The following is a 23,126-nucleotide window of genomic DNA, read 5'->3' as shown; positions in this document are numbered from 1 at the left end:
TGATTACTTAATAAAACATATATATTTTTCTTTGTCTTTTGAGGATGTGTTAGAATATTAGACTTTAAAAACCAAAGGAATCTGATAAAATACCAATATGCAATACATTTTACTGTTTAAGAATTGTGTTTCTTAGTAATTAAATGTAATAATAAATAATGCTTTAAAATTCATTTTGCAAAAAGGTATATTCTATTCTTTTATCTGCCCAAATGAAAATCAGTCCTGCAAGAATACTGAATCTGTCAAATTCAAAACCAAAACTACTGTTTTTGCATCACTTCTTCCTTTTTTGTTTCCAAAAATAAATGTGCATTTCTAGTGAAAGTTTTATAAAATAAACAGAAGTGCAATATTAAAAGGTAAATGAAACAAAAAATACAAAAATTGTAAATATGCACCTCTTATCCCTATTCAAAATATAAACATATCACACTGAGCTGAGGTCATAACACTACAGAAATTATGATGGTGCAGTTAATGAAATGGATTAGTAGCCTCTAAAATTGTTTTAGTAGTATAACTTTTTTTTCTATTCCACAACACTTCCAAATTTATGGATTCCCACAGGCACGAGAGGTATGTGGTTCCTCACAAACAAGGCATCATTGTTTTTCACCATTTGTAGCATGGAGCTGTTACTGTGTCTTGAACATGTGTCATAAATTGTTCTGATCATTTCTGATTTTGTTTTGCCACATTTGTCTCTCTTTCTAGAATCTAAGAACTTCAGTCTTTCTTTAATCAGGTCAGATGTTTTTGTTCTCTTAGGATGTATATGACCAATCACTAATTACATTCAGCTTGTTTTCATATTGTTCATTCTGATGGAACAACATCTTAGTCCTGGTATATATTTTCCCATTCTTCTCCTCACTTGCTCCCAGACACTTCTGAGAGGGTCAAGAATATTTGTTTGGTTCACAGTGTCATTTGCAAAGGGGTTTAAAATGGGAATAGAATGGGCTGGCTTTCTAGATTTTGTGTGTGGGTGTGTGTGTGTGTGTGCTATATGTTCTGAAAAGAGTTTTGTTTGCTGGTCCCAAAGGGACACCTGCCAATGCCTGTATACTTTAAAAACAAGTAGCATGAAAGTGTTTTTTATTGTGGTAGGTTATTTTCTTGGGCTAGGAGGTTGTTTCCTTAATGAGCTCCCATTTATGCTCAACTCATCAGTCAGAGACTTCTTCTCATTACAGGAAAAGGAATCTATTTTAAATTCTTGCCAAAACAATTTGCAACAGATTCTGTATACTGTTCACTTCATTACCAGTCAGTATCCTTAAGGCCTGATATAATATATAATGTTGTAATAATATATAAACTGATAAGCAGTTTTCTGAGCACCTCCATTCCCATTAACTTCACTAGGAGCAGCAGGTACTTTCAGGGAGCACTCATTACCTCTCAGAAACCACTCTCCAGGTCGTCTTCTCTCCCATCATGTTGCAATCATTCCTTTCATAAAAAACCAAAACGCCATGTTAGGCTGTCATCAGGAAGTCCAGGATACAAGTAAACATTTATGACCACATTTTCAAAAGTGGAATCTAATTTTGGGCTCTTCAGTTCTAGACCTGAATTTCTAGAATTTTAGACCTCTAGGGCCCGATTTTCAGAAGTTCTTGAGCATGTGTTGTTGCCATTGACTTCAGTTGGAATTGTGGGTGCTCAGCCCCTCTGGTGATCAGGCCCTAGGTGTGTCCAATGTTGGCACTTCAAAAATGGAGGTGTTCAGAATTAGAGGTCACACTTGAAAATGGAGGCCTTACTATAACTCTTTTTTATTCAAGGTGACTGTATATTTCTCATCATCAGATGTTTGCAGTGACACTGAACAAAACTGTTGCAGCAGTGTTAGCTTGACACTAGTAGGAACTTTAAAGCCTGCTCTTTCACAGGCTCAGAATATTACTCGGCCTTTATCTTTACTTGCCAGTATCTCCATTTACCATTTCTCACTTTGATATAACATCCAACGCTGTACAATTCCTGTCATTCTTTTCCTTCTCCGCCAAGCACAGATGTAAATGCAGGAAGAAGATGCATGATGTGAATGTGGTGGAGTCCCTAATTTTGCCTGAACACAGCAACTTTTGAATGAATTTCCTCCCCAACCTCCATTCTTCTGAGCTAAGACCACCTAATGCACGAAACTTACACTCATGAAAGCAGTATTTTCCAAAACACTGTTAAATTAGGGGGAAAAGATGTTATAAACTAGAGATTATTGAATCTCCAGATATCTACCCATAACGCTTATTAAAGGAAATGGGAATTTATGCATTGTGAATGGCCTATCTTTTTAGGACAAAATAAGGATAAAAATGAAGATTTTGCGTCTATCAAAAATACAGATTTCAGAAGATATTATTATTAGCTATTAAAGTTTAAATCAAATTTCTTCTGATAATGAATGAGGACAAAATGCTTTTAAATATGTATTTGTTTAGAGAACATTTGACAAGAAATTAGGCTGATTTCTTATAACTTTAGAACTGAATTAAACCAAAATTAGAGTATGTTGTAATTTTCCAAAGATTGTCTTTAGACTTTCAGTTCTTCTGTTTTTCTCTCTCTCTCCCCCGCACCCCTCCCCCCTCTGGTTGGCAAAAACAGTTACAGTCAATGGAATGATATTCAGCTATTTAAAGGTTTATAGACAATCTGTTTGTTATTTTTCCCCTCTTATTGGCAGTAATTTGGGGTTTATTATTAGTGCTGCCTTTCCAACAAAATAATTTCTGGTTTTATTTTTTTCCCCTTGTTGACAAATGCGGTATATTTTTTAATACATGTCTATACATATAGGAATGCATTAACATTTATCACACATGGACTGTACATCACCCATGCATGATAAAAGACATAAAGTGACATATCCAAATACATTTGACCATATGTACCATACAGTAGCTCTTCTTTTTTGTGACTTGTGTTTACTAATTTTTTTTCTTACATTATAGGCTTTTGCTTGGTGGCCAGATTTATTAGCTGAACATGCAGAGAAATTTTGGTCTCTCTTTTCTGTCGATATGGATTCAGCACTGGAGGCACGACCTCAAGATTCCTGGGATACTTTCCCACTTTTCCAACTGCTTAATAACTTCCTAAGAAATGACAGTAAGATATTAAGGTTTTGTTGTTGTTGTTTATATGTGATTTTTTTTCTTTCAGTCTCCACACACTCCAGAAATTATGTTGTATTTCGATTTCCAGAGCAAAACAAAAGTTACAGTGCCCCTCTTTGCTATAAATATTTCTCTGCTGAGTTCCTCTGAAATTAAGCTATTACTCTTTATCCCACTCGATCCTTTACTGTATACTATACTTGAACCATATAGTATTGCATAAATTGCTTACCTCGAAAGCAGCATTATAAACACAGCATAGCACATTTTAATATTATTTTTAATACTAAGGCATTATATTTAAATAGGTCTGTATCAGTAAGTGTACTCTTATAATAAGTTTTCATTCCCATCACTGCTTTAATACCATTGATCATATTTATAAATGTATTGTAGACTTAGTATTAATTGGAGTTAGGCATATACATCAGACTGAAAGAGATTTTTAATTTACACCATTTGTATTTGCCCAAAACTGAGGACATATTGGTTATGAAATACAATGCTCTTGCTTTTATTTGTCTTGAGTGAGCTGGTTTTCCTTTTATAATAGCTAAATAATCTAATATGCAGATATTAAACATGATCTTTTGGGGGGTGATTTTACATGTGGAAATATACAGAGAATATCAATGAAACTTTAGAAAATGAAGTAAGTTAAATTAAAAAGCATAAGTTGTACTTTATTTTACATGCAGATTATTTTTCAAACATTTTAAGGCAACATTCAGAAAATAATTGATGTGCTGTTTTTAAATAGAAAGATAAAAGGCACAGTTTTCCTTCATTATTAAGGGAAGGCAAAATGCTGTTTTTATTCCATGTCTCAGTTCATTTCAAGCTTTAAATTTTTGTTTGTATTTACACGATTCATATGCTCAACAAACTAGTTTTTAAAATTATTTTCTGTTTATGTTATTATCAAGCATATAAAAACCAGTATCAGAATGTCCTTTATGGATTAAAGCTGCATGATTTAGGGGATTGGAAGTGGAATACTGGGACTTCCATTAAGAGATCAGAGGTGCTGCAACAACCCACATTGCTTATAACAGAGTACTGTTACCATCAGCTTCGGAGTGCCTGAGTGAAATAAGTAGGTGATCTCAGTGCAACCATAGGGGCATCCATATCGCAAAAAGAAGCATTGCAATTGGTGTTAGTCCCCTGGATGGCAGACTCCTCAGGATGCCAGAGGCTGAATAGACATGGCGCCTTAACTACCTTCTTATCCTAAAAGCTATTTAGAATTGAGAACTATTGGTACTGCAATGTAGGATCATATATTGCCTGGTCAGTATATGTTTTGTGGATAAGTAAAGGACTTTAGAGTCCAGTGTTGTCTGCGTCTTTTCATGAGTACTTAATTGTGTTTTCATTAATTGGCAGTTAGCAATATATTAAATGCTACACTCCTGTTGTGTAGTTGTCTTTTTACATGGGTTCCTTAGTGAGAGAAGATGTGTCTATTTTGTTACTGTTTTCTTTATTTTTGGTTGTGGTTTTGTGGAAGGTGCTGGAGGTTGCTCCCTTTGAAGTTCTCTAGGATAGGTACAGTGTAGACATCAGCAACAAAGACTTCCTAACTCTGCCATGTAAATGTGCTGAAACCTTAACTTCACAGGAACACTTGAAGTCGTGTAGGAGTAGTTTCCTCCTTGTGCCCATTTGATCCTTGGTGCCTGTGTTGAGACTGCCAACAAGGATTACAATCATAGTGCTGGATTTTGTGATGTGTAATTTTGTTAGGGTAGGGTTGTTTGAATCTTATTCAGCCAGTGGTATCTATAAACTTGGTATTGGGTTCCATTACAGCAAGTTAAGTTTCCGGAACCAATGGAAATGAAGCTTATTGCAGGATGATATTCTTGGCCTTCAGGCAGGGTTTGTGACAGCAGAGTTATAACTAACCCTCTTATTACACAACGTGGGCTGCCTTGCCTGCTGATTTCCAGAATAACACAAGCAATACAAACAACTCTAGCTCCACGCTTACATAAGAAAAGACTGTTGGAAGGCTACTGCTTGCTTTTTCTTCTCTGAAGAGATTAAATGGATAATTACTTTAAATCATTACTAAGGAAACAGTCTCAGTAAAGACATATTATTAAAACTGGAGGAAATCTTGTTTTCATGACAAAATAATTATCAGCAGGGTTGTAAAATGTAACTGAAAGAACAAGTAGTAGCAGCTACTCCAAGAAATAAATGCCACACCTGTATACTATTTTCCACAGTTCTCCTAATGGCAAAAGATATAGTAAGTGACCATTTCTGACAAGTGAAAGCCATCTGGAAAACTGTATCTTTTTTTTTTCCAGTGCTATTGAAAAGCAACCCCTGGAACTAGTCACCTTTTAATCGGTGGATATGCTAGCAAGTGGCAAATGACCATTCTCCCAGGAACAGATTCCCAAGTGAAACATACCATGATTCTTATTCTTTAATTAACAGCCCTTGCACATTGCTAGTACATTAAAGCTATTAGAAAGAACATGCCATGCTTCTAAAAATCAATCTCACAGGGTCTCCCTAAACGAATAATAAATATTCTAGCTTCCTCACTAAGTGAAAACCTATTCCCGAAGACTTTTGCCTTCCTAAAGATAGGCTCATAAAAATCTAAAAAGAGAGAAACTGGAATGTGGTCTCATGAGGATAAAAAGGCTAGTGTTAATAATTAACAGAGAAAGTGAAGTGGAGTCAAATTAGCCATAATAGAGCCCAGAGTGACTGACAAAGTCACCTCTCATTATCGAAAAACTCATTAGGAAATGAAGAGGTAGAAATCCCACTGGGTTATTCTCTCTCTGAGGCTGTATCAGAGATTATTTTTCAGATTTCTTTCAAATGAAGAACTGTTAGGTCACCATATTGCATATTAGGTTAATCTTCAACCTTTGAAATTTGGAGGGCTGACACCTGCATGTTATTCTATCTCAAGAGCCTTAAATGAGCTCTAAATCTGAGATGCAGGAATCAGTTTTCATATGAATCTGACATGTGTGAACTGCCAACAGTATAGAAATAATCTAACTAACAATTATAGCCTTTAAGCAGATCTTCATGCAAGATTATTTTTTATAAACATGACACTAAAATATGGTGCCAGAAAGACTACAGAAAAATGAATGTATAGTCTTTATAAATATACTGGTTTCAGAGTAACAGCCGTGTTAGTCTGTATTCGCAAAAAGAAAAGGAGTACTTGTGGCACCTTAGAGACTAACCAATTTATTTGAGCATGAGCTTTCGTGAGCTTCTTACCCTACAAACTTTATCCATTTTTTGAGTTTCTTCTGTAGAACACAAGGTGCTACACAAATTCAAGCAAAATGCATCAAAGCACAGCGGCCATTAACTTAGCAAAAAGCAGAAAAGAGAAAAATTCCTCGTGTTGTTGTTCTGCACAGAGTAAAAGAGAAGCAAATTAAGTTTTCTCTTTTTGTCTTGCTTCTTGATAAGAATAGGTAGCAGATAATATTTTTTGGTCTACCCTTGGTATGAACATGCAGAGTTCAATCCTCAGCTGTATCCAGTAAGCATTAGGTACCACTGAAGACTGCATCTGCAAAGAGGCTATTTGAGCCCCAAGTCCCAGGGCCAAATCTACACCAGCACCTATGTAGTTTACAGCAGCTGCAGGTTGGCTTTAAACTACTCTCGCTGGTTATGGACCTGAGGTTCTGGTACGCGAGTGAGAACTTGCCAGAGCACAGTGATTCTCCAGTGTGCCCCTTCTTTCTAGGCCCCTAAGCCATGGAGTGAAAGAGATGGCCAGTTATTCAGAACCCCAGGCTGGCCAGCTTTCCTGGCTCTTTCTACTGCCAAAGTGCAAAGCCCAGGATCTGGCTCACAGTCTTAGTACTGTTGCTTTGAAAGCCTTCTTTGCAGTTCTTGCTTTCTGCGTGGAATGGCCTTTCTGCACCTGCCCATCTAATTTCCGATCTCAACCAAAAGCCTATATTTTTGTCTCTATATAGCTTAATTTCTCCCTCTCTCTATTGTATTTTTAAGTATTTACTTGTATAAATTATTTTAGGACATGATTTGTATGAAAGAAGCTATCTAAAATAAAGTTGCACTGTGCGTGCTATTGTATATATGTCTTCAGTTTAATTGAGGGATTGTATAGCATAAAAATACAGGAGAAGACTCATTATAAGAACATTATGCAATAAAATGTTCTGAAAATATAGGTAGATAGTTTATAAATGTGTCCAGAAAATCATGTTGGAAACTCATTAAGAAATATCAATTTCCTTATAATTAACCTCCTATAGTGTGTGCTGTGGAGACATCACAGAATTATCTTTTATTCTACAGCATGCCATATTAACACAGGAAAGAAAACTGAGAAAAAATTATTAACAGTTGTAACATTTTAATGTACTGGACAAAATGCTTCTCTCCCTCCCAACACCCCCCCTCCACCCTTCCACCTTATTATTATTATGTAGTTCAAACAGGATTGAATTTCCTAGAACAGTCAGCATATATGAACATTCAATATAAAAGGCAGAGCACGTAGCACAAATGTGTCCATTCTAAAGGAATTCCATCTGCATTTGTGTATAATTGTTGCATTGTGTGTGTGTGCAGTTGAAACTTGGGAAGTTTGTTTTCCGTTCATGGGTAATTTCTTTTTTGTATATTTTTTTAAGCTTGAACAAAACAATATTTTCAAAAATGAAGACTGGAAAGATGTCCTGTCTTCCCATTATACAAAAATGTTGAACTTTTTTGAACACTGTATAATAGATGGTTAAAATTACCATTTGGCCCAGTGAAAATAGACATTTGGCAGATGTTCTTTTCAGTGATCTGGTAAATTGGCTGTGAATAGTCAAAGTGTAAAGATTTGAACAATATACTTTGCACATCTGCACTGAATTTTGTCACAAAATCTCTTAATGATCTGCTGGGATTCTGTTGGTTCTGCGCATGTGAACATAGCTTTGGAAAGTCTGTCAGCTCTGCTGTGTCTTTTTGTATAATTAGAGAAAGTGTACAGGGAGGGAGGCAGAGTGCAAATGAGCCTTGTATAGGTAAGAGCGCATATGAGAGGGGGTTGGATTCCCAAGGAGGTCTGGTTCTTTTCATACAATACATTTGGAGTATATATGGAAGGGGGCAGGACTGGAAAGATGTTCATACGATGCAACTCCTACTTTTGCATATTTGACTGTACACAGCATTCTGTTGTCTGACAGATAGTTATATATATTGTGAGATTTTCTTTTTAAAACATGACAGAAATTCCATTTTTTAAAAAAATAATAAAGATACAGATCATAATAAAATTAGGATTTCCTGTGCAGCCTGAGCTCTGCTTATAGTCTTTCATAACATGTTTACTACTATATTTTCTGCAAGACCACTGCCGGACTTCAGGTATTTTCTCAGCTCTTACCCATTGTTTTATATTTAATGCTAACAACTGTAGAAAAGAAAGTAGTACTGATCCTTCAAATTTATTAGTCATAATAATAATAATGCCTAGTGTAAATTTAGAACCTTTCATCCAGAGCTCAAAGCACCTTATAAAGAACTATAATTATCATTATTTTACAGATGGAGAAACTGAGGCACAGAATAATGAGTTGACATGCTCAAGGTCACTTATCAGGGTAGAAACTGAGCTGGGAATAGAACCTATATCTTCCATCTTATGTATCTATTTATTTTTGCATGGTCTGTGTAAACTATAGTTTGAAACCCTACATTTTAGTGCATCTTTATTAAGCTTCTCCTACCTGCCTGGCTTATTCCAGTCATGGGCATATACTATGGGACCATATTTGGTTTTTTGTTCCCATTTGATATAGTTGATAGGCTGTCTACTTTTGTGCTTAGTACCTCAAAAAAGCTGTGAATAGATCTCTCTTTATTTCGGATGATTTCACCATGAATAGATCTCTCTTGGTTTCATCATCTGCTAGCACAGGTTGCTACCTCCAGATCATGTGTAAGCATGAAGAGAGGTTATATTTGGTTTATTTGGGGAAGGGGTTAGGCATTTTGGAAGAATGTAAAAATTGTCTCACCTTTCAATTAGTTTCCTTCCCAAGAAATCTCTCTCTGATCCAAGGTCCCATTTAATCCTAGCTGCATCTCTCTCTCCTTTCTGGCATCACTCAATGTATTGTTGCCTGGCATTATTGCTGCATTACTTGCTGACACAGGCACTTTTCCAGATTAGTGGAAACTAGGAAAGCTGTGCTGTTAACTCATGTGGTCTCTAGGCAAGTAAGTGCTCCCCATAAAGTATTGCTCAATGAAAATATCTGTAAAGCTGCTCTGAGTAAACCTTACAACCCCAGTGGGCAATATGACCGCAGCCAACTTAAAAAAGGCCACACACTGAGGGCTTGCTTCCTGATGTATGTTGTCATAATGGCTGTTGTTGGTTAAAGGAATAATGCTAGAACATTCTTATTAGTCCAAATGGAGGGACAGGAAAAGCTCGCACTCATGCCTCAGGCTACACGTCCTTTAAAAAAAAGGGCATTGACAATGCACAACTGTCTGTTGTGTGATTGTGAGTGGAATGTACATTGGCATGTGGGTATCTGTAAGAAAGGAAGCATAGATTTACACAGAAAATGTTATTGATGAGAACATGCTAGTATAGCTGAGGTTGTGTCAGCATTTCTACATGAAACATTGAAGCCCATGTTTCATGAGGGGCTATCATTCATCACAAAATACTTGGGATGTGCAAGAACTTGGCATGTAACATCTCCATGTGTGAGACAAACCAGTTCAATCATTTTTAAGTCAGGTGGATTTTTTTTAATAGTGGCATTATGAATAAAGAAGCTTTTGAGCCTTTAAACCTAACTTTATGGAGTGCCTATATATGATTGAACACAACTTGAAGTGGTGTCAGGTTAAAAATACAACAGCACCCCAACTGTTCTAAATCAGTTCCATGCCAACTACATGTTTACACAATATATCATGTCGAACTGAGTAATTTATTTGAAAAAAAAATCAGTCACATGCAGTTATCCATTATAACCCAGTTGCTGTGTTTGGCTTTGGCAATTAACATTGTCCATTAATCTCAAACTCCTTCCTATGTAGACATCATAAAAGGATGGATTAAAGACCTTCAAATCTTCCCAGTTGTCAAGGTTCCGTCCCCACTCTGAACTCTAGGGTACAGATGTGAGGACCTGCATGAAAACCTCCTAAGCTTACTTTTACCAGCTAAGGTTGAAACTTCCCCAAGGTACAAATTATTTTACCCTTTGCCCTTGGACTTCCACTGCCACCACCAAACATTTATCTGGGTTTATTTTTATTAGGAAAGCGTTGTTTGGAAACGTCTTTCCCCCCAAAATCCTCCCAACCCTTGCACCCCACTTCCTGGGGAAGGTTTGATAAAAATCCTCACCAATTTGCGTAGGTGAACACAGACCCAAACCCTTGGATCTTAAGAACAATGAAAAAGCATTCCGTTTCTGAAAAGAAGGATTTTAATAGAAGTAAAAAGTAAAAAAGAATCACCTCTGTAAAATCAGGATGGTAAATACCTTACAGGGCAATTATATTCAAAACATAGAGAATCCCTCTAGGCAAAACCTTAAGTTACCAAAAGACACACAGACAAGAATATCCATTCTATTCAGCACAGCTTAATTTCTCAGCCATTTAAAGAAATCATAATCTAACGCATATCTAGCTAGATTACTTACTAAATTCTAAGACTCCATTCCTGTTCTGTCCCTGGCAAAAGCATCACACACACAGACTCTTTGTTTTTCCCTCCCCCTCCCCCCAACTTTTGAAAGTATCTTGTCTCCTCATCGGTCATTTTGGTCAGGTGCCAGCAAGGTTATCCTTGCTTCTTAACCCTTTACAGGTGAGAGGATTTTTCCTCTGGCTAGGAGGGATTTTAAAGGGGTTTACCCTTCCCTTTATGTTTATGACAGCAGTGCTTCTGGTATTTGCTTGGGGTTCTTTTTATTTGTAGTGAATTTTTAGTGCCCTGCAAGCTCTCTGCTTTTGCCCTAGAGCTCTACCTAATTGCTTGCTAATTCTCCGATGTTTAACCCAGGTGAAAGCTGTCCATTGCTGAAGGTTTTGGGGGATCAGCTATTGGGTACTCTGCCAAGGAGAGTGACTGCTTTTGTCCTCTGAAAGATGGGGCTAGGATAGGGTTTCTTTTTGAAGGAGCAAGTTCTACCTCACCTCAACTTCCTCTCACAAGAATTTTGACCCTTTGGGGTACCTTCCAACATACCCAATTTACCCTCACTGGTAGGAGCCAATACATCAGTTGGTAACTGCTTGCGCAAGTCATGTGAGGTATAGTTGGGGAGAGTAGGACCAGTGAAGCTGGCAAGACAGGGGAGATGGACAAGTAGTGTGAGTCTCTCTCTGATAGGTTTCAGAGTGGCAGCCGTGTTAGTCTGTATTCGCAAAAAGAAAAGGAGTACTTGTGGCACCTTAGAGACTAACAAATTTATTTGAGCATAAGCTTTCGTGAGCTACAGCTTACTTCATCGGATGCATTCGATTAAGTGAGCTGTAGCTCACAAAAGCTTATGCTCAAATAAATTTGTTAGTCTCTAAGGTGCCACAAGTACTCCTCCTCTCTCTGATGTTGCTGTGGGTAAGGAGGAGAGGCAGCTCTTCCCACATGTAACAGAGGGAGGGAGCAAGGGATGGTTATGTATGTGGGAAGGTCTTCATTTGAGAGGGGAGCGAGAAGGAAGGTATGACTTCTATTGTTTATTTTCTTTACTCTAGTAAAACTACAACAAAGTCATCTGCTGTCTCAGAAGGGGAACGGTAGTGGCCATCTTTAAGGGTAAAAAAAAATAACTCATGAGAAATTGTGGCAGACATCATTGTGTGCACCATTGTTAGTTATTGGAAATTAATAACGGAATCTGCAGTAACAGGTTAACAGAACAAAAGAAGAAGAAAGTAATACATTAAATAAAAGTTTGAAAGAAAATTATATAATAATACAAGAAGGAAAAAAATAAGAATCACAAAAAAACAAAACAGCAGATTGGCATGGATGTGAACAAAATGTTGGTATTTAATACCCATGACAATGAAGTAGTTGATTGGTTATGGTAGAAATGGATAAGCAGATTCAGAAATCTGTTGGTGGCACTAAATATTAAAAATCTAAAATGACAAGTTGTACATCTGCTACAGTATGTGGGTGAGGAGATAAATCAGATTTGTGATTCACTGACCAGCACAATGCCTCACTGAGAAGATGATCTCCTTGAAAAAGTCATTATTGTTGTTACTGATCATTTCTCTCTCTGAAACAGTGTGTGATGTTTGAAGTGCTTGTTTTCAGGCAAGTGGAGCAATAATTTGAAGCCTGACCTGTGTATGATAGATCTATAATACCAACTGGCACTCCCATGAGAGTTTTCTGACTTGGATTTTAAAGTCTTTAGGACCAAATCCTAGAGTTCTTATACCAGGAAAAATTCCCAGTTAATGGAAATCTATCCTGAGTATAAGGATTCAGATATTTTGGCCCATGCCTGATAAAAATTAGCTATAGTACCATAACCTTCCTTTTAGTTCAGAGCTGTACTTTTGGGTCACTAAAATTTAATGCTGATCATTGATTAAATAGTTCTATAGGAAATTTCAGGCAAAAGAGTTACTTGGGTTCCCAAAACTCCTGCTGGCTGAGTGAGCATTTTAGATGCACAAGAATTCTTGAGTGAGCCTTTTGTTTTGCTTAATCTTTTAAATAGGAATTTAATTGTGGTCTCATTAGCACAGGGTAAGAGAATTTTAAAAGTTTCTTTGTCCTTAAAATACATTTAGGTCAAATGTGAAGCCTGTTTCCACTAATACATCTACAAAAATCATGGTTACATCCCTTTGCACATGCAGACAGATTCCTGTGTGAATGAGAAGATACACTAGCAGATTTTGCCAATGTGTGAATAACAGCTGAGCCATTTAAAGGTTTGAAAACATAGTATTCTTCATAGAAAATTACAAAAATGCAATATAAGCTGTCTTTCTTCTTTCCAGTTTACTGGACCATTTTCAACAGCCACACATAGAACACTGATCCCTAAGTTCATTTTCTTGTTGAACCCTACCATAGGTGCTGGAACCAGGGGTGCTGGGGGTACTGCCACACTCCCTGGCTTGAAGTGGTTTCCATTATATACAGGGTTTACAGTTTGGTTCAATGGCTCTCAGCACCCCCACTACAAAAATTGTTCCAGTGCCCCGAATCCTACTTATTTTTAATACTGTTAATTAAAAATACAATACAATTATTATAATCAATTATCATCCGTTTACAGTAACATGGAATAAGAAAGCATATATGCCAGCAGGGCCTGATGAGGCCTTCTTAGAGAATCCATTGCGGTGGCAGGATAATTTTTAGACTATCTGCAAAAATAGGACAATTTTAGTCGGTGGGAGAGAGGTTGACATTAAGTTGCATCATTCTTCCTTCCTTTCAGTTCTGCAGAGGCCCTTTCTTTGTGCATGCGTGCAGGGTATGTGTGTGGGGGGGTTCTGTTTGTGAAACTCATACAATTTTCCTGTCCCTTTTCTTCAGAGGATGGCTTAACTCCACTGACTTTAGAGTTATTCCTGATTTACACTGTTGTAAGTGAGATCAGAATCAGCCCCTCATAATTCTTATCCTACATGAGCAATGTAGTCTGTTTCCCCTGTTCTGGAGGTGAAGCCTTATTCCAGTGCTGCAGTATTGTTTACATTGCAATAGCTAATGCTATTTGAAACTGGTCTTGCGATCACTGGTTATATTTTACTATATTTAGAACATTCAAGAAGGATAAGGTAAAAGTAGCTTTTATTTTTAATTTCAGTATTCCTTGGATCTTCCTTAGGATTTTCCTGCTCCCAAAATCAGCTTTGGAAGAGTACATATGAAGTATTTCTGTTTTGTCTTTTTTACTCTGGTACGTCATTTTTGTGGTGTTGTGCTATGTGAATGTAGGATGGTTTCATGCACAGAGAATGTGGGATGGGTGAATTGACTAGAAAAAGGAGAATGGCTTGAAGATAAGTGCTAGGATTACTCTTTCCTTGGACAAAGTTTCCTTATTTTAAGCTCTTTTGACAAATCCCTTTAACTCTCATTGAATGAGTCCTATTTACTTAAAGTGGAAACAGTAACTTACAATCAGCATGTGATTTTTGGCCGTCTATTGCCAGATCTGTTGTGCAAAGAGGCAGCATGCTAGGATTTTATTATGGATTATCTTCCAAACTGATCTAGCACTGTTGCTTAGTTGGATGATGATATTAGTTTTAAATTAGGTCAGTCTATTTGGTCATACTGGAACTCTGAACAGCTTTTGATACAAGCAGCCAAGTAAATAGGACTCATTCAGTTGTTACTTTGGCAAATGAGAGACTTTGCTGGTGTGTCTGTAGCTGCCCTCTAGTGGTTCCACTCATACCTATAATATAGGAGCAAGTCAGTACTTGATGGTCAATTGCACGACATCCCTGAGGAATTTGCAGTGTGGCATTCCTATAAGGAACTCTCTTGTCTTCCATCTTGTTTGATGTACAGGTGATACCTTTTGGTAAGCTCATTTCTAACCATTGGGTAGGGTCTTATCAGTATGCTGATGATCCTCAGCATTATACCGCTTGTCCCATGGCCCTGCTAGTCTATTCTCTGCCCTGGAGGAATGCTTGAATGAATTCTCTAGAGGGATACATCAGAGCTGCCATGTCCTCAACCCTGGGAAAATAAAAGGCTTACTGCTGTGTTAACAGTATGAGAAAGCTCACTCCTCTTTCATGTCCCCACTTGTAGAAAGATTTGTTTGGAGGTAGAGTCATGTTAAAAATCTTGGCATCACTTTACACAATTCTTTTCCCGACAAAGCCAAGCATTGGCTTGATATGAAAATGGGGTTTTTCAGTTGCACAATTTGTACTTGCTGTGCCCTTTCTAATCCCATTGCAGCCTCACAATATCCTCACAACACATGTCCTCCTGCCCATGAGGCTTGATTACTGTAATTCTATCTGAGCAGGGCATGCAGCAGAGCATCTCTACAGCTTGTTCAGAAAGCAGTGGCATGCTTGCTCACCCATTCAAGCAACTGTGATTATATTATGCCAGCCTTGCATTGTCTGCATTGACTGCCAATTAATGTTGATTTAAAACTGGCACTGTTGTTTTTTAAAGGTCTCAACAGTGTTGGGCTTGTCTTGCTCAAGATCTCCTCCTTGAAAATTATTCTGGTAGATATTCTGAACCGCCCATCTTTTATGTCTCAGGCTAGTGATCAATTTTTTGTTGTTGGGGTAATCCTTGGGCTTCATACCTGCTATCTGTATGTATTAGGCACCATTGGGTTAGTATATAATCCCTTTCTTCTGTATTATTATGGATCACAGTTATGCTGATTTTAAAAATATACAAACACAAAAAGCTTACAGTCTGCTTTTAAGTGATTCTAGAATGGGCATCAAATTTGATACCAAATATAAAAATAATTATGCTGAAGCTAAGTAGTTAAAAATTATTAGCACTTCTAAAAATAATACTTTGCACAGCTTAGCAAGGAGGGGAATGCAAGGGTGGTTAATTATATCTGTCCTTTTTAAAGAAAATAAGTATTGTCTTCTGATGGTTGAAACAACAAATTGCGTCCAGACACTCAGCAGCAGTGACACCCCCTGATGCTGCTGGCAGCAATGGGAGAGGGGCGGCATATCCTCCTGTGCAGAAGCCCCCACCTGTTCCAGATGTACTCCACCAAAGGATTTCCCAAGAGGAGTATTCCTTTGAGAAGGCCCCAACATCCTCCAGGGAGGAAAGAGCAGTGGTGGTAGTTCTAGTAGTAATAATCACACTGCCTGTTCGTTATATAGCACTTTTCGTCAGGAGATCTCACAGTGCATCGTAATGGTCTGTGAGGTAGAGCTGTGCTATGTATCCCTATTTTACAGACAAGTAACTGAGGCACAGAATAAGGCCTGGTCTATACTACAAAGTTATGCAGACGTAAGCAGCCTTGCATCAACCTAGTTGTGCAGGTGTCTGCACGTAAAATTTGTCTCCCACTAGTGTAAGTGCCCCGTTTTGGCAACACAGTAACCTCACCTCCCCGAAGGGCATTGAGCCAGGGTCAATGTATTGAGGTTGACACAATGCCAAGGTAGACACTGCATTAGCTGTGTTGATCCTAACAGTCCTTCGGTAGCTGTCCCACAATGCCTGAGGCTGGTCACAACTGTGAACTCTACCATGCAGGGCTCATAGAGACCAGAAGCCTTCCCCCCTACCCTCTTTGAGACTCCAAGATTTTTTGAAATGCCTTTTCCTGATTGCCAAGCTTAGCGAGCACACCTAGCAGCTCTCCACTGTTGTGTGCATCCTGGCTACACATTTCAGATGCGCTCTGGCTTGGAATAGACAGGGGATGCTGGAGATGAGGCTGTGCAGGCACAGCCATGGACCAGTCATGGAAGTGTGGACATCAATGAGCAGATTGCACAGGGGATGCAAGAGAAGGACAACAATGGAGATCAGCAGCAGTGCTGCCCGAAAGCAAAGGAAGTGCAGCAGGTATACCAGAAGGCCAGGGAGGCCAACAGTCAACTTGGTGCTGAGCCGCAGACCTGTCATTTTTACAAAGAGCTGCTGCCATATTTGGTGGAGACCCCAGCAGCACCCCACAGAGCATCATGCATACCTCAAAGGAACCCGAAACACAGACCTCCTCATCCTCACGCCAGGGGAAGAGGATGAGGAGGAGCATGGGGGACATGTGACTGGGGGTACAGCTATGCCGCAAACCAGGATCTGTTTGAGGCTCTACCACAGTCCAGTCAGTTCTGGCAATCAAGCACGGGAAAGTCCGCTGTGGGGGAAGGAACCTCGGGTAAGTGTGTAAATGTATTTCTCGTACAAAGATATACTGATGGTGCCCCCAACTTAGCAAGACACAGCTACTGACTTTTAATTAATTTACTCATACTAGAGAGGTAGTGCTACAACAAAGAGAGAGATAGCGTTATCTGCTTTTCATTCCCTAGAACTGTTAGCTGGGGGTGGCCATGTTGAGCAGTTTGTTTATGTAGTTTGTCCCTTGAATCTTCCTGAGAGATCTGGATGAAACTTCCATGGAGATACTCTGCAATCTTCTCCCGAAGGTTTCTAGGGATGGCAGCCTTATTTCTTCCTCCGTCGTAGGATGCTTCCCCATGCCAGTCTGCCATAACTTTAGCAGGCACCATTGCAATAAACAGGGAAGTGGCACGTGAACCCAAGCAGCTGCGGGACACCAGCAGCCACTGTGTTCTCCATGATATCAGCTAAAATCACCACCATCTGTGGAAAATTGTACCACTATTTAGTGCCATTGCCTAATACTCAGTTTCATGCAACTGAGCAATTCCCTCCGCATTTCACTCACCCTGGTAGGCGAAAGTCAGCATGGCTGGTGCTGTGAAGGGTGCCATGCACAAGCACTCCAAAGCAGAAGTGCCAATAAGCATGTCTTGTTTAGAGGAGCAAGGGAAGGGAGTTCTGAATCTTGACTTTTGCTTTTTATCGTGACTATACTGACAATGATACCTCTGTCTGTTTTAGTAGTAGCTGCTGTGGTTGCAGCCTTGAGGGTTTCCCCCTGCACACCCAGGGACTGCCTGCTCCAGATAATGAAAAGAAGAGATCTTGAGAAGAAATGTTCAGCAAAATCTTGCAAACCAGTGCTGCATTGGAACGTGAGCAGAGGACCTGGAGGGTGAATATTTCAGATTGTATGGAGAAGGAAAGAGCGGACAGGAGAAAGGCACTGGAATCCCTGCAGAAAAAGGAGAGGGAGATACACCAAGGCATAATGGGGCTTCTCCAGCAACAAACACAGATGCTTCAGACTCCTGCGGATGTACAGATTGACAATCCCGGGCTCACTTCCCTTTGCAGTCTATGGGGAACTCCATTATAGCACCTCCCTGCACCCACTCACTCAATGTTCCCCATGGCATCAGGGGACTCATACTGATACTTACCACTCCACACCAGGATGTTCTTTCCCATTTAGTTCTGTGTTACATCTGGACCAGCAGAGAAGGAGATACACATTTAAGTACAGCAAGTTGCCGTGGAAACTTTTTATTGTTCTTGTAGCAAAACTGAAACTAACACGAAAGTGAGGCTTTGCACTGGGGAGGGAGGAGCGTGCAAACATATAAAGGAACAGAACAGATTCCTCCACCCTACTTTAAAAAACTTCCTACATATATATACATTATCATTTACGCGGTTGACATGAAACACTATATAACCTAGCTAAAAGTTGAGGGTGGACTGTTGCAGACTCTCAAATTGCACAGGATTATTCTGCCCTGGAATAGCAACTCACTAACTGAACAATTTATAAATTCAGACACACAACTAGTTTTCGCATTCTCTTGGGATAATGTGTGATGGCAATGTGTCCTGAACAAGAGGAACACTCGGTGCTATGGAATCAACTGGATCTGGTATCAAAGTTTCTTCCAACAAGTCATTGAAATTAGGAGTTGTAACAGAAGGAGGTTCGATCAGAGGAACAGAAAGTCCTACTGGAACATCCCTGGACTCCGGTACTAGTCGAGGCTGCAAATGGTCAATATGTCATTTCCATAAAATACCATCAGACAGTTTTACCACGAATGAAACAGGTCCCATCCATTTTACATGTTCTCCAGTACCCATTTCACTCCACATCTGTAGTTTCAAGTCCACACCAAGTCTCCTACTTGAAAAAAAGTGATGACAAGTCTCATGTAGTTGATCGATTTGCATAGATTGGGAAGTCGCTACATGTGAAGCAATTTCAGGATGTAGCAGGTCCCAACAAGCACACAAAGATCACTTCAAGAAAAGAGTTGCAGGTGACTGTATGGTAGTAGCATGTGATGTGTTCCTGTAGACAAGGAAGAAATTGTCCACTTTCTGCTGACAATTCAAAATAGATTTATTAGCTCTTAAGGTATGTTTAAGTGTCTGTACAAAGTGTCCATTTGTAGCAGGGTGGTAAGGAGCTGAAGGTACATGCTGAATTCCATTTGAAGCTAGGAACCTCTGAAATTCTTCAGAAAAGAATTAAAGTCCATTGTCACTCACCAACTGTAATGGTAAACCAAATTGGCTAAACAAGGTACAAAGATGTCCAAAGATCTTAGCAGCTTGGGCACAGAAACCGAAACAACCCTATCAGTCTCTGGAGACAATCCATCCAGGATGGGGCTGGGCAACACTGGCTGAGCAGTGTGAAGAAGTTGCTTCCTGTGCCATATTTGATCAGTATATAGCTGGCACTAACCTAGGCCTTTCAGCCTAGAAGTCTTAGAAGTCTTTCTGAAAACTTCTGGCCATTTTGAATGAGCATCAACTACAATGAAAATAATATAACCTTCTAAAGATCTGGCAAAGTTCACATGAATATGTATCCAAGGAGTCTGAGGCCATGACCAAGGATGTAGATGAACTGAGCCAGGATTGTGCTGAATTTAGTGACATTAGTATACTTCACCTGTCTGTCAATATCTTTGTCGATCCCCAGCCACCAGGCATGACTCTGGGCTGCGGCCTTCATCAGTACAATGCCAACATGACCTCTAAAACCTGAGATTGAAATGATTTTGGAACAGTCACTCACATTCCCCATAAAATACAGCTATGATTTATAGATAATTCACATTGATGTGACAGAAACTGTGTAAACCTGATTCTTATGATACAGCACTATACTGTGTAGCACCATTCCTTTCACAAGAGAAGGCGCACCATCCTTCGTCATTTCTTTGTTGATTTCTGTGCTAGTGATGGGCAACCTATACATCAAATGGAGACAGAACACTTTATCTGCAGTTTCTTTGGGTTGACTAGAGCTTAGGCATGACAGCCCATCAGCATTGCCGTGCTTGAGTCCCTTTATGGAATTGAATAATGTAAGAATGACCTGAAAGTAGCCATGTCATTGTTGCATACAAGCAGCAGCTAATGATAAATTGCATCTTTTGGTCCAAAAATTGAAAGTAATGGTGATGAGCCATCAGCAAGGTAAAATGTCTATCATACAAATAGATATGGAACTTTAGAATTCTGAAGATAATGCTTAGAGCTTCCCACTCTGCACATAGTTCTTCTCAAGAGTAGTGACTGTTTGTGATGCAAAGGCAATTGGTTTCTCCATGCCATGAGGAAAAATGTGGAAAAGATCTGCTCCCACATATCATGAAGTATAACATGCCAATTGTAGTGGTAGCAAAGCATCAAAATGCATAAGAACCTCGGCTGATGTCAACAGTTTCTTTGCTTCCTTAAATGCACAATCACACTCTTTAGCCCATTTCCATTTTTTCTTTGTTTGTAACAGCTCATGTAAAGATGCCAAGACTGTTGCCAGATTAGGCAGGAATATACAATAGTAGTTAAGCAGTCCTAAGAATGAAGCAACTGTGATACATTCTCGGGCAATGGCACTTCAAGAACGACCCTTCTCTTTCTCTGGCAATTTCATTAAGTCTGTGGTGTCAATTACATGTCCAGGGTATTCAACTGAAGGTTTGAAAAATTCACATTTGTCTTGACATACTTCCAATTCATGATCTTTCAAATATTGCAAAACAGCATCCACATTTCGAAGATGATCCTCTTGATCCTTTTCTGTAATATGGATGTCATCCAAATAGCATTGAACTCCATTCAATGCCATCAGGATCTCATCCATGGCTTTCTGAAACAGGACCAGTGACAATGTGATACTGAAAGGTGACCCGTTATAACAAAATAAGCCTTTTTACATGTTGATTGTGAGATATTTACAAGATGCTGGATCAATCTCCATTTGTCAGTATGTACTGAGCCAACCCAATTTATTGAAACAAATAAACCTTCAGTATGAGTTAGTGGGATACTGGTCTGCACATAAAACTAGATTCAGCATCACTTTGAAATCGCCACAACTTTGGACTGAGCCTTCCTTCTTGATCACTAGCATGATGGGTGTAGCCCACTCCCTACGTGAAACCAGTGACAAGACTTCAGTGTTCACTAAACAGTCCTAATCAACTTCTACCAGAGGCTTTAGATTGTAAGGCATAACTCTGGGCTTGCAATATTTTGGCTGGCTGTCAGAATTAACAGTGAGCTTCACTGACACGTTGCTTATCTGTCCAAGCTCTTTTTCAAAAACTTGGAAGTGTCTGCCCAGTATTTTTGGAAGCTTTCAAGGTGCTTTCCTGATTGCCTTGATCTTGGTCCAATTCTCCTTGAGCTTCTCAAGCCAAGGTTTACCAAATAATGGTGGATACTTTTGTTCAATCACATACAAGAGTAATACAACTGATTCTTCATCTAGGTTAATTTCCACCTGGACTATCCCTTTTGGTACCTACTTCTTTCTGGTATATTCCTTCGCGGATACCAAATTTGTATCCATATCCGATCCACAAAAATGGTCTGAGGATATCCTCAGATTTTCAGGGCTCTAGGTGTCAATCTTCAAAAATGTGGAGGTTTCTTCCAGAGAAACTTGTGACAATGTCCGGTGATAGGTAGATGCGGACATCAGTGAAACAACAGCTCCAATATCAAGCTCCATTCTTGTAGGAACTCCTTCAATCAACAGTGTAACCCACGTGCCATCTCTCACTCCAGCTTCTGATAACATGTATGGTGTTAGGTCTTGGTAGTGTCACTAGAGGTTTTGTCTTTTTCTGCATTATGAATTCTCAACTGCCATCCTGTTCTTAGGTTCAGTCTTCACAGATGTCTTCTTGGATGTATCGTTGCTGGTCATTGAACTGTTTGGCAGGTCACAACAATATGTCTTTTCAACTGGCACTGTCTCCAAATGACCTGGTCTGCCCAGCAACCTTTCTCAGCATGCAATTTGTGCACACTGGCCACATGGAAATTCCTTACATTCTCTATCTCGCCATCTCATAAAATGAACTCAGTTCATGCTAAATTTTTCTCTGCAGTTTCCTTTGCGACTGCTACTTCATGTGATGTGGTATAACACTGGGGAGTAAGGGTTAAGGAGCAGTTCTGGACCCAGAAAGCCATGCCTGGTCATCCTGTTGGGCATGCTTACAATGGGTGCTGAGCTCAAATAGGAGCAGCTCAGCTCAGTCTAGGCAGACACGGTGCAGGCTCCTGCCGAGAAGCCGCTGGGGCCCCAGGTGGCTGGGATCAGGCCCCATGGCCAAGCCACCGCAGGCGCTTCAACAGCAGAGGACAGCAATGATGATCCCAACCGAGAGAGGAAGAGCCTCCAGATCTTAACCAAAGAGGACTCCCGGGGGAACTCAGAAGCAAACCAGTGGCACCAGCAGAGGAACTGAAGTTGGGATAGGAAGTGGCCCAGGGAGCAGGCATAGGATACCCACCTCCTAGGTCACATAGTTTGAATTAGTGTTTCATTGGGCCCTGGGTTGGAACCCAATGGAGCAGAGCGGGCCCAGGTTCCCATACCCCCAGCTACTGATTCTCGCCACTGGGCGATACAGACACTGACTTTAGCTGCTAGGCGTTGTGGCTATTGACTCCAGCCACTGGGCAATGGGGCTCAACTCTCACCCCTGGGGGACGCGGTTATTGATTCTCGCCACTGGGTGATGCAACTGATGACTCTTGCCATGACTAGGTGGTACTGCCAAGCACAGACACCAACCATCCCAACACGTCAACTGTCTTCTTGAATGTAAATGCTGATACAAACAATAACTTCTTCTGGATCTTGATATTGCATAATCCAGAGACAAATTGGTCATGCAGGACATCACTTAATATTTGTCCAAACTGACAGTGCTCTGACAACTTCCTTAGAGCAGCAGCAAACTGCTCCTGACGCTCCACTTCCCCGATATCATTCTGTTTTCGTTAATGGGGTAGGAGAAAAATGTTCCTGCGCTGGTGCAGTAATTGTGATGTACATGGCAGTTCCAGGTACAGTCGGAGAGACAATAGGTCACACTTGTCCATGTGCCTTT

The 23,126-nt window shown here is 39.6% G+C and overlaps 1 protein-coding gene across 22 annotated transcripts in view; it reads left to right on the top strand.

The window, feature by feature from the left end:
- Positions 1-23,126, top strand: part of CADPS2 (calcium dependent secretion activator 2) — a 593,917-nt gene that overhangs the window by 493,590 nt on the left and 77,201 nt on the right. For 12 of the 22 annotated variants that reach the window (XM_073328224.2, XM_073328216.2, XM_073328210.2 and 9 more), the window contains one exon: positions 2,967-3,123. In XM_073328224.2, the coding sequence (XP_073184325.1) occupies positions 2,967-3,123 (157 nt within the window). Of the gene's footprint in view, positions 1-570; positions 580-2,966; positions 3,124-23,126 lie in introns of all 22 variants that reach the window. The other 10 variants (XM_073328214.2, XM_073328222.1, XM_073328208.2 and 7 more) reach the window with 1 other exon arrangement.

Source organism: Lepidochelys kempii, chromosome 1 (assembly GCF_965140285.1).
Source record: "Lepidochelys kempii isolate rLepKem1 chromosome 1, rLepKem1.hap1, whole genome shotgun sequence".
NCBI lineage: Eukaryota > Metazoa > Chordata > Testudines > Cheloniidae > Lepidochelys > Lepidochelys kempii.
This window is presented reverse-complemented; position numbering and strand designations above follow the sequence as displayed.